At 43.9% G+C, this 12,613-nt stretch overlaps 1 protein-coding gene across 1 annotated transcript; it reads right to left on the minus strand.

The window, feature by feature from the left end:
• Positions 1-7,779: 7,779 nt before the first annotated feature.
• On the minus strand, positions 7,780-10,979 carry LOC129598794 (uncharacterized). Its single transcript, XM_055496849.1, has 4 exons — positions 10,087-10,979; positions 9,609-9,702; positions 8,157-8,882; positions 7,780-8,072 (listed from the first exon to the last, which is right to left on the minus strand). Exons 1-4 carry the CDS (start codon positions 10,874-10,876, stop codon positions 7,949-7,951), a joined length of 1,734 nt encoding a protein of 577 aa, XP_055352824.1. The 5' UTR covers positions 10,877-10,979; the 3' UTR covers positions 7,780-7,948.
• Between the last annotated feature and the right edge of the window lie 1,634 nt (positions 10,980-12,613).

The following is a 12,613-nucleotide window of genomic DNA, read 5'->3' on the forward strand; positions in this document are numbered from 1 at the left end:
AGGCCGGCCGCACCTGGAGATGCTATAATTTAACGAAACTGATTACGATTTGCCGGCGACTGGTTCTTCGAAATTACACAGCAAAACATATTACCAGACATATGTGGGAGCTGTTTCCTTATGACGACTTTCCACGCCACGACGCCGGTTTCACCAGAACAGACGCACCCAGTTACCGGCTGATTTCAATTACCATCCCGTATTTAATGCTGCATTCCGCTGATGGTGATGCCGGGATTCTCCAGCAGTTTCTGCTGGCAGCGGAAATGAGTTACCCTCCAATTGATCCAGAGGTTTACGATCGAGTGCGGTCAGTTCATCGGCGATGGGTGGAGAAACTGCAATATCCCGAGCAGTGGCGGCATATTCGATTGTTTCTCGAGCTGTAAGTGGGACGAAAACTCGAACTGTAATTTTTTCTTAGCCTTAATACTGCCGTAGGCTCGTAGCATACCGAGCTTTGACATTTCTGTCTTGTATTAAGGCGCAACTCCTAAAACATCTGAAGCAGAATTCTCTCAAAAGAAGGTTGCGGTTACACAATGTACTGATCCATACGCGCCGGGTTTGCTTGCCGATCTATAAGATTCCGCTTTAAACTGTATTGCCGCTCACGCATTTTCTCTTTTTCAAAGCCTTTTTCGTTAATTGTGCACAATGTTTTAGCGAGCGCGTTAATACTAGTTTCACCGGCTTGTAGGTACAGCGGATTCCGGCCAGATGGCAGCGCGTGCAACTGGACGGATGTTGACCTCCGAGCGCTGGATGTGAAATACCTATCGAAACTGGCTGTTTCAACAATTGATGCTTATTTTGTTATTGAGTGACGCCTGTAATTGAGCTGCTGTTGTAACTCATTAACCGCAGAGTTACGAAGCACGTACTGGAATATTAACCTGCATATAGTGTAATTTGTTACTAACGCATAATATCAGCGGTGTTTTGGGTCGTTCTCATAAACTACCGATGCTAAAGCTTTAAATGAAGCAGCTGATTTTGAGCACTGCATTGATTTTTACTGAACATTGATCAGTATGATTCTGTTGTATTTTTCCTGTGTTATTCTTAATCTCTCTATTATGCCACAGAAAAAAATGATCGAAAGTTCGTAGTAGGAGCAAAAGAGATACAAATTAATGTTGTCAGTAGTCAACATGTACAGTATTTTGCTGGAACATTTAATACAGAGAGAAACAGAGTAGAGCATAACTCATAAAGTCCCAGTCAAGAACTGTTATTACCCTAACGCGAATCTCTTAATTTACATAAAGATAAGCAAGAACGGATAACTGCAGGTTACTCAAGGAAATACAGTCCGACACCAGTGCATTTAGAAGGTAGCGTTTCATAGAATGGGACCATTCGGTAATATTATAGAACCACCCGCGCCAAGCCGGCATCCACCATGGAGGAAGAGTGGTACAGTGAAAGTCAATTAGGAGGTTGTCACCGTTAACATCCTGAAGAAATCCAAGGTAGCACTCGTTGTTTGCTCCATTAATCATAACTAGGTTCTTCATGTTAAGCAGTTGTTTATTCCTGCGTCTATCGATCACGCTCGATGTATTGGCTGATTATCGGCATTGACAGACAACAGATTTTTTATTGATTTTTCATGCTTTTAAATGCAACAGATTCTCCTCTTCTACACGGTTTCACGACGGGAAGACTCACGAGTAATTCCGCATGGGGCGCTGCGTTAAAATAACGATCTGCGGATTTAGTTCAGAAGACATTACAGTTGGGAGACTGAGAGTCGGTTACATAATTGCATGCGATGTTCTGTCATAGGAACTACCATCACTTATTGGTTCAAAGAGTCTAGCGTACTGTACATTTCCGGCTTTGTCAACATTGTTTAATAAAAGCAAGCGCACAGTCAGTAAATGGTGGCTACACGGAAGTTTGCTGTCGCTACTCTGGATGCTGATGCAGTATTACCTGGTATGCTGTGGCCCACAGCCTGTGGGTGTTTCCAACAAACAATTTTCTCGACCCTCGCGGCTACACATACTATTATTGCTTGAACGTTCGTGACACCAGACACTTAGTCTTCTTGGATCAATACGATTATACGAGGTCAGATGGGTGCCGTGACGTTGTACACATACCCTGCACGATTCGGCTGCGATGAACAGGCAGTCAGCCCGCAGCTCGCAACGCTACTATCGTCACGGTTTAAACGCAAACGGCTCAAATGTGGTCGGATGTTGATCGCAGCGCTACCCCTACGAATAGAAAATTTGACACATGTTCGATAAAAATTTGAAATGTGCTCGGTAAATTGTGTGGCGATGCCGATGGCCACGGTATTACAGGAAACCTAACGTGCGACCATCTTCGCATGTTACGTAGCGTATGCCGGTATGCGCAGTTCCTCATTGCCAAATTCCTGTAGTTAGTGACGTGCAAAGAAACGTTTCTGGCGGCTGCCACTACGGCGAGAATGCCGTACGTGGACGTACGAAGGGGCGTCAACTTCGACTCAACTTTGATACGGATGCGATACAGAGTGATACTGATCTTGTTGTTCTGTGGCTTTGTGCCTTGTGCATGACGTAGCTTTGTGCCCGTATTAGCCTACAGCAATTCTGTGACGTGTTGCTTCTCTAGCGTACGTATGACTGGTGTTTAACGAGTTGTGGTGACTTGACTAGCCTTAGCATATTTGATGTTCTTCAACGGATAAGGATATGTGAGAGTGCCCGTTTACGGGCTTGGCTACTTGAAATTAAATCAATCAAATCAATCAATCAATCAATCAATCAGAATCATCATTCGCGCAGGATATGTCCACAGTTCACACTTCGCGGCACCAATTTGCCCTCATATCGAACCTTCAAAAAATACTCGTTGAAATTGTGTCTGCCATAGCATTAGACTCGTGGGTATCTTAAAATCCCTTAAAAACCCTCATTATGCCGAACTGTGTTACCGTGGAACGAATTTGCTTTTCGGTATTTTATATTGACAGAAATGTTCTACCTCCTCACATTACACCATCTGAAACTTTTCGTACCAGAATAAAACATTTAGGCGACGGGGACTTCTTCCACCCGTACTCACAGACAGGAGAACATACGATAGTACATAAAATCTTTTTAATTCAGGGAATTCCAACCGTGTTAATGCAGTGCGAAGACTGTCAGGCGACCTCAGTGATTACTATTCGTACGTAAAATGAAATATTTTCATATTGGTTGTGAATATGTGCTATGCCAGTCGTCCGCTAGCCGTAAAAATATTTCGCTAAATTAATTATCAAAAGGTCACATTAATGGTGAATGATTCCGCAATGTCATCATCATTTACAAAAAGTAAATATTACAATGAGATAATATAAACGATGTAGACAAAAACCAATGCAACGACAAATCTTCCGGCATTATTTCGTTAGCTGTTAAAAATACAGATAGTCTTGAGCGAGAAGCGCCATACTGAGATTGCCGAATGGAAGATTGTCGAACACTCGCACATCGAAATCCCGCCAGACCGAAGAACCAAAAGGTTCGCCCACTCCATAACTACAAAAAATAAGTGCACACTCCATCCAGAAACTGCACCGACGTTGTACCAAGTCATGTTGTGCTTACTATTCTAGATGCTGTTTGAATACGGCCCATTTCTTCCCTGGATACGGTTCATCACGAACCCAGCGGGAGTGTACTTTCTTCAGCCGGTCTTTTTTGCACTCTTCCACTGCAGGACAGCATTTATCCAATGTGCGCCTGAAACGAAGCGCACTGACTTCCAGGCTTTCGTTGCCATCGAAGCGCAAACAAGGAATTTTTAATCGCAGATTAAAATCGAAGGCGAAATCGTGAAAACCAGGCATCCGGTGCTTTGCATATTTGGGAAACGTTGTTTTATCGAAGTGCACGTCGACGTTTGCGGCGCAATGGGACAGCACTAACTGCCGACAGAACTTCCGCAGCTGAAGTGGAAATACCTTATAGTAGCGGTCACTAACGTGGGCATAAGTGATATCGAAGCCGATGAATTTAGGAGGCGGTGGTCGATTAACGGCTATCTCCCAATGTTGCACCAGCAGCACAGACAACTGGATGTTGTTCCCAGTCAGCACGGTGTCGGTAATTCTCAAGAGAGCAGCAAGATCATCGATTTTAGTGAACCGTTCATTCGGGTTAAGCAACGACAATATTTTGGTCATACTGTTGACAGCATAATTCAGTATGAATGCGTAGTCGTAGCTTCTGGTTTCTCGGACGAACGGCCATAAGTTGTTATTGCTAAAGTCGATTGTTGTGTATACCGGTGAATTACCATCGGACAGTAGAATGCTCCACAAGGCGCATACGCTGTAAACACAACCTAGGTATATCATTTTGGAATGGATAGCAAACCGAGCAGGCGTTGGTGTTTGCATCCCGATTATCGAAAACTGCGTCATTGGTTCCTTTCAGTCACATCTTAAATTCTTACCGTTTTGCTACAATCTGTGAATGTACATCCAAACAGAGCAAAATTTCCTTTGTGACTTCGGTAGACATATAAGTGAAAATGCATCCAACGCTATCTGCAAGAATATACAAAGCTATCTTTACTCATGTGTCGGTAACTCACTCGGTATCGTAAATAATAGAAGCTAAATTTTCTCTGTGCTTGCACATGCGACAATTTCTTTATTTTTCTTAGTCGGAAAGATTTTCTTTCCCACCGAATGGGGTCAGGGTACGGACCCTTTTGTTGCATTGGTAAGAAGGTGTATGTCCTCGAAACCCGGGGATATTCTGGCTGGCAGCGAGGAAGAAGATGCTGTCTGAGACCAGATAAAATTCTTCGCGCTGTTTTCGGGCTTTCCCGGTGAATTTTGCAACAGGGACGTGCGAATACGTAGTCTTTCGATAGTGCGTGATGATATCCTGCGCACGCAATAAGGACAACAACCTCCGTCTCTGTCATTCGCACAGAGATTAGATCCACCCACTCATTGGAAGAAATAGTCTCTTCACCCTGATAAACCACTTTCAGTACTTCGTCAATATCAAACTCATCCAACCAATCAATAACATTTGGCTTTTCTAAAGGTATCACCATTTTTTCCACATCCATCTTGCCATAGTCATCCAACAACGAACACCCAAACCGTCTACAGTTAACAATTTGCCAGCGGTGAACGAGGTGCAGTGAAGTTGCCTCCTTATCGGCTGCTGAACTGGCTATACTGCAAAAGACCAGGTCATAATAGCAGGCGACCAGTTTTGCCGGGCGGAATATATAGGGTCCAGTTGGGTTATTTCGCAAAGCCACAAGTATATCCACTGGTTTGATGTCCGCTATAGGATACTTCTCTTCGTTGAGGTTGTAAAACCACACACGCCATGATGGAATCCACCAGGGCGGCAGGGTGGGGCAGTCAAAGTCCACGAAGAGGTCGTCACCATTGACATCTTGGAGAAATCCCAGGTAGTACTCGTTGTCGCCCACATTAACTAGAACTGGATTCTTGACATTCAGCTGGCCGTTATTCATGCGTCTACCGCGCTCAAAGTATTGGCTTATTATCGTCATTGAAGGGATTAGAAAATTTTTATATTCCTCAAGCTATTGCGATTGACTCACTTGACCGTTTAACATCAAATACGGTTACCGCTACTTGCAGTTGTCGATAGCATTTGATTCATTCGAACGCTTCTTGACGGAAAATCGCATGGGCTGATGGTTGGCATACATTATATCGATTTGTGGATTTTGCAGTGGATATGTTAGCGAACAATACAGCTCAGAGAACTGGAGTTGCTTAAGTAAATACACTAAAACTCTACCGCATGAACTACCACAATTTTGTTTGCTCGGCGATGTCTGTCGCTGGCAAAACACGGGAACACAAGAAAATCAATATTTGCCAGAAGCTTTCCAAATTCTGATGATGAATACTATATCACATAGAGAGCTTTATAAAGCTTGTCAGGTGGCATAACATAAAACTTAACATATTTCAGCCTTGAGCAATATATTGGCGTGGCATGAACTTTCGTGGCAAACGCGCTTCTTGGAGTTAGGATTGATATTGGAACTTAAACAGCGTCCGTCATTTCAGAAAAAGTATGTGTTTTCCTGGGGTGACGTTTCGATAGAAAATATCGCCGGTCGACAAAAAGCGACAGTTTTCTACATAACAGTTTTCGAAGCATCCTATGCTCCGCTCTCTGGTTTAATAAAGGTTTTCATAAGTGCGTTTTCGACCAGTTTTCATATCAGGAGAATCAGCTTTTTCTTTAATTCAGTAAACATCTCCCTGTCAACGCAATAGAATGTTCTTTGAGAAACGAATATACATAAGTACACAAAAGCATGTAATTTAGCAAAAATGGTACTGTACAAATTATCATCATCATCATGAAATCGCTTAAGCAACATAAAGACGAGCCAGAACAAGCAGCTGTAGATTACCAAAAGGAATACTATCCAGTTTCCGCAAATCCAAAGTGTTCCATTTGTCGGATGCATTTTCTCCTTCGCCTTCAGGCAGTCCATAACTTAAACACCAGAACGACTTAATCACCAGAACACGTACGAATTAATAAAGTATTTCCGATTAGTTAGCAGAAAGTTGCTTTGGAGTAAAGAAATTTGTAAACAAAACTGAGTGCTATAAACTACATTAATACACCTTCTTTTTATTATAAAGCATAAACGTACGGTCAAAGTATTTGTCGCAGTCCAGTCCATTTCCTTCCAGGATATGGAATCGTTGCCAGCCAGCAAAAATAAATCTTCCTTAAAATGTTTCTTCAGGGCATTTTCCACCGTAGGGCAGTACTATTCCAGTGCACGCTTAAACCGCTGTGTGCTTTCCGTGCCATCTTTCGCATCAAAACGAATTGCCGGAAAAAGAACATTAACGCAAATGGCTTGTCCCATCTGACAACATTGGGCATTGGATTATGATAAGGTGGTAAACGCGCCATCGAACCATCAATGACGAAATGCCGCACCAGTTGACCAGTAAATGATGGCAGGCACTCTTCAGCAACTGGAACAGGATATTCCCGTGAAAATGCTCGTAAAGATCGTCTGGATGGCAGGCCGGAGCGATTTCCAGCGGAGCCCGACAATATTTGACGAGTAATACAAAAATGTGCACGCTCTTCAGGCTAAGCAAATCCACTGCAGCATGCGCGACAGCCTAGACACTGTCAGCGCGATGGTCGACGTGCAGCAGCGCGGGCTCCTTGGTTTCACAGATACCCCTTGGTGGAACAGCGTCGCCAGCCGAAAGCCTTTTATTTCCGGGTAGCTTGGCAATGTCGTGCTGATGCCGCTGCAGTCAATCGTCACATACGCGGCGGACCCCGGATTAGGAACTAAAGTGCTGCATAATGTGTTCAATATGTAATAAAACATGTGTCCAGTGTTCACAACGCAAAGCACAACTTTTACAGATTGCCGGTGTGTGAATCGGCGTCAAAGAAAAGAAATGCCAAATGGCAACGTATTTACTTATTTTCGCTAAAGTTTAAGAAAGCTGGAAAGGAATAGAATGCAATTTAAGCAGAGTAGAACAAATCTATGGTTGCACATAGATTTCCAGACCAACGCGCAGTTAAAAAAATTAATCGGAGTTAAGTTTTATTTGTATAAAGAGTGTGTATGTTTTGATTGCCTACGTCCGCATCCGGTTACAAATCCACTTTTGCATTCAATCGTACAGAACTTACTCGTATCCGCTTGAACCTTATGTAGACACCTTCTTGTTCGTGATAATCTGTTTTGCCAAAATCCATGTGCAGACAGAATATCTTATTCTGGCTTTATGAATGTTTGGTTTATAAGCTCCCAAAATTAATTAATTATCACAAAATTAATTATAAAAAAGGTCAAATTAAACTATCAGATTGCAAAAGGTTAACAAACTAGGAAAATGTACATGAAGCAGTAGAATACCAGCGCAACGACACATTTTCTGGAATTACTTTATAGATGGCTAAGGATGAAGATAGTCACGAGTAAGAATCGCCAAACTAAGTTTGCTAAACGGAAGATTGTCGAACTCCCGTAGATCCAAATCCCTCCAAACTGATGAACCCACATGTTGGCGTATTCCATAACTGCGAAATATTGTATATTCATATTGCTGTAGTGGACACATCTCAAAACGGTACATACTCGTCAGCAAGTGGAAGTGTGCTTACTATTCTAAATGCTGCATGAATACAACCCACTTCTTCCCTGGATACGGAACAGTATGAACCCAGGCGGCATGGAGTCGCCATAGCTGTTCTTTAGTGAACCAGTCCGTCGTCGGGCAGCAGTCGTCCAGTGTGCGCGTAAACCGATCTGTGCTGTCGTCGAAACTATCCTCGCCAGCAAAGCGCACATTGGGAATTTCGATGCGCAGACTGCTCAAAGTGCTGGCTTGAGCGAAACCCGGCATCCGATGTTTGGCATATTTGGGAAAGGTTTTCTTATCGAAATGCATATCAAAGTCCACGACAAACTGTGAGAAAACCAACTGCCGACAGAATTTCTTCAATTGTAATGGTAAAATCGGATAGTGGCGTTCGCTGGTTTGGAAATCGAAGAAATCAGTGCTTTCAAATTTTACACCCGGTGGTCGATTAACGGTCACCTCCCAATGTTTCACCAGCAGCACAGATAAATGGGCGTTGTTCATAGTCAGCACGGTGCTGGTGATCTCCATCAGTGCAGCCATGCTTTCATTGTTGTTAACGCGTTGACTCAGCTTTAATAGTGACAACACTTTGGTGTCTCGGCTCACAGCATGATTTAATACGAATCCATAATGATAGCTTGTCGTAGCGCGGTGGAACGGCGACATACCCTTTCGACTGAAGTCGATTGTCGCGAACACTGACGAATCGACATCAGACATTAGAATGTTCCACAGGGCGCATACGCTGCAATTACGGCCAACATTCCATATGAACTAATTTTCCAGTGTTACTCGTTTTCGTGCAGATTACCGTAGAGCATTATCTGCGATATTACATGTATAATTAATGATACACCGACAAAACCGACTTTTCCGGCTTCCATTAGAAAACCGGTTTTCCCGCAACCTTTGACTCTCACACGCGTATGCTTTGCTTCAACCTACTGTAGTACAGTATCCTCTACCAATGATATGCGTATGACGGAAACGGAATGTTGTCTTAAAGTACAGTACTTCGCATGCGGCCTTAAGTTTTCCCCTCATGCAGTACGGGAAATTTCGTTTTCCCCCGCACATGTGCCGCTTAGTCGCTTACACGAATGCAGCCTAAAAGTTGCCTGCAGCTTAAAACCGGTTTTTAGCCAACTCGGTATATCCGGTTGCGCAACTGAACAAGAGAGCAGAGAGACAACTCAGAATAACGGCAAACGTGTTGCCGCATCGCACGCGGCTTTAAACTGCAGTCAGCTTTTCGCGTGTAAGCGGCACATGTGCCGGGGAAAACAAAATTTCCCGTACTGCATGAGGGGAAAACTTAAGGCCCCGTGCGAAGTACACGATTTCGTATCTTAGTAAAAATGCATTTTCGGCGATAAATTCAGCAGTTTTTTGTATTCTAAATTAAAAACAAATGTTTCACAACGATTGAACTTTGCGGTCACACTGTGACCGTCACAGTTACGGTTCTCACCGCTTGGTAACGGCCTGTGAGTGGACGTCCAAGTAAAGCAAAGTTTCCTTCGTGATTTCAGTTGGAAGAAACGTAAAAGGGCATTCAGTTCTATCTGCAAGAAGACTCATGAAGTAGCCGTAAGACTTGTATCGTTGTGAAGGGGATTACTAAGAGTATTATGTGCCTCGATTCCCCCTCAAAGACAGGTCACCTTGAGTATGCAGTTCAAAACACCGATTATGGGTCCTGGTTCAGAGTTTTTGCTTTTAAGCTTGTTTCAACCATTCCTTTTGAAAGTTCTGGGCTTTTACAAAATTCGAATGCGTGAGTTGTCGGTGATTATACTCAAAGTGACCGGTTTTTGAGGCACATTTGACTTATTTCGGATTGTATTTCTCTAAATAACTGTGCAATGAGCACAAGCACAACTGCTTCCAGGGATAGTGGCATGTATTTTACGACAACCCATATGAGCTGCTAACTGCTAAGAAGATACCTGAAGCTGGCATAATGCGCGGAAATTCTGGCTTGTTGGAGCGAAGATGGAGATACTTCCTCACACTGGCTACAACTTTTCCAGCTGTAACTGGACCTCTTGAGTGGATTTTGCAGCAAGGCCGCGCAAATAAATAATATGGCGTTGCATCGTAGATACCGCCTCCGATCACAATCAGGAAGACAATTTCATTCTCTTTATTTCGCACAAAGATTCGATCCACGAAGCGTGGGGAAACCGTATCGGAACCCGGGTAACACGCCTTTAGATCCTCGGCAATATTAAACCCGTCAATTTCATCAGTGATTTCCGTCGTTTTTAAGCATATCACAACCTTCTCGACATCCAGCTTCGAAGATCGCTTCATCACCGACCCTCCATCCCAGTAAGCGGTTTGCCAACGGTGCACGAAATGCAGTGAGGTTGTCTCGGAATCCACTGGCTTTCGAATGAGACGGCACAAGAACAAGTCGCAGTAGTACCAGACAACTATCGCCGGACGGAAAATATACGGTCCAGTTGGCTCGTTTCTCACCGCCACGAGTATTTCCTTATCCGTAGGATAGTATCCCTGGTTGAGGTTGTAGAACCACACGCGCCCCGCTGGAAACCACCATGGCGGAAGGGTGGTACAGTCAAAGTCCACGAAGAGGTTATCACCATCAACATCTTGAAGGTATCCCAGGCAATACTCGTTGTCAGCGACATTAACAAGGACGGGATTTTTCACATCCAGTTGTCCTTGGCGTCTGCTTCTACCACGCGAAAAGTATTCGCTTATTATCGGCATTCACGGGCGTTGGAGCTTATTACAAAACGGAGATGGGAAGAGCATCATTTTCACTAAAGGGTGGCGGAAATTTCCATGTTTCTCGAGCCGTATCCGACTGACTGCATTGTATATTATTCATTTCATTATCGCAACCATCTCGCAAAGTCTGCGCTCATCATTTCAACGGTTTCGTTCGAAGCATGACATATCGATCTGTGGATTTACGCTGTGCAGAGAAAGCCCCAGCGGACAATACAGCAGACAAAACAGAGGCGGCGGTTACGGAAATGCACTTAATGTTCTGTCAAAGGTACCACCATGACATTGTTTGCTCAGAGAGTGAATGCATGCAGATGCATTTCCGGAGTTGTGGGTAATGTCTGATGGAGTGCCGGATAAGGATAGTAGCCCGAATCGATAGAAGACCGAATCGACCGGTAGATCGATAGTAGACCGAATATGCGGTAGCTTGGTGTCCGACGCAATGCAGATTTGCGAGTTTTCCGTGTTTTCCGTGCCGGCAACGTTGTGACGTCGCTGCAATAATTTGCATTTTAGCTACCTAGTAATCGTACGGTCGTACCTACTCGCTCGCGTTAAATACGCTCCTTCAGTCGCATGGCATCTAAATTCTACTGAGTAGCTTAAATTGCGTTTATCGTAACTTGAAAAGTGATTAATCAGGAAATGAGGTATCGGTTTACACTCTTCTTCGCCCAGCTTGTTTGTTCTGTGTCGGTAGTTAATTGAATTCTATCTGGCACTGTGAATGTAGGCTTATTATTATGTGGCGGATTTCGTTGTTAAATGCCTGTTGTTAGTAACTTTTGGTAGGCTGCTTCGTTCTGCGTAGTTGGCTTTTCTTTACGTCGTCTATACTTTCTGTCCTAGCGGTGGTCACCACAGGATCAATCGGAAGATAGCACATTACCAACCGGACAAGTAAACGATATCGAACGGTATGAAGCTGGGCGTTTCGGCTGTTTTAGCATTATCCAGGCATCACGGGAACTTGCACATAATGGCGCAGTAAAACCTAGACATCCCACTTAGCTTGAATGTAGAAATACAATGAAAACGAGGGCATTTCCCGCAACTGTAGGTGCAATGAATTGACAACACGAAAATATGCGGTCCGTTGTTGGTGCGCAGCGCCACCGGAACCATGCAGCTGAGAGTGCAGCACCGAACATCTCGCACTTGCCGGTCGATCAGACACCTAAGTCCATCGGCCAAATGCCTGTATGCCCTGATGTGGCGTGAATAAATCTAGTCGGCGGAAGCCGCCGTACAATCAAAATCAAATGACATCTGATCACCATCGATATCCTGCACGCATCCTAGCCACCATTCGCCATTCTCGCGATGAACCAGCACAGTGTTTGAGAAATTATTTCGTGAGGGATGCCTCGTGAGCCCCGAAAAAGAATACGATGGAGCATACGATGGTCCATGATCGCATTAGCGTTTACTTGGCACTGAACCCATGTCCAACGTTAGTGCACTTGCAGTTAAAATAATTATAAAGATTTTGGTTTACTCAGCGAAGTTTCTTCAGGTACACTATTCTTGCACAAAGCCAATAAAACTTTGAACTGCATCCGTTTTGATAGCGATTGCGTTCGATTGAATACGGAACACGGAACTCGGTAATGCTCGACAAAGCCCATCTGTCTTGCCTGTTGACGATCAACAGAAAATTTAATATTCAGATGTTTTGTTGCAGCAGAGCCATTGAGTAGCAGTAAGATCCTG

Source organism: Paramacrobiotus metropolitanus, unplaced genomic scaffold, assembly GCF_019649055.1.
Source record: "Paramacrobiotus metropolitanus isolate TYO unplaced genomic scaffold, Prichtersi_v1.0 Parri_scaffold0000129, whole genome shotgun sequence".
Taxonomy (NCBI): Eukaryota; Metazoa; Tardigrada; class Eutardigrada; order Parachela; family Macrobiotidae; genus Paramacrobiotus; species Paramacrobiotus metropolitanus.

What these genes read in the sequence shown, in the direction of transcription:
- LOC129598794 (XM_055496849.1), bottom strand. Translation starts at nt 10,876, where the DNA reads ATGCCGATAATAAGCGAATACTTTTCGCGTGGTAGAAGCAGACGCCAA. An exon ending in TCACAGGCCGTTACCAAGCG is followed by an intron (nt 8,883 to 9,608) that starts GTGAGAACCGTA and finishes CCGTAATTGCAG; the next exon opens with CGTATGCGCCCTGTGGAACA. An exon ending in TTCATGCAGCATTTAGAATA is followed by an intron (nt 8,073 to 8,156) that starts GTAAGCACACTT and finishes AATATTTCGCAG; the next exon opens with TTATGGAATACGCCAACATG.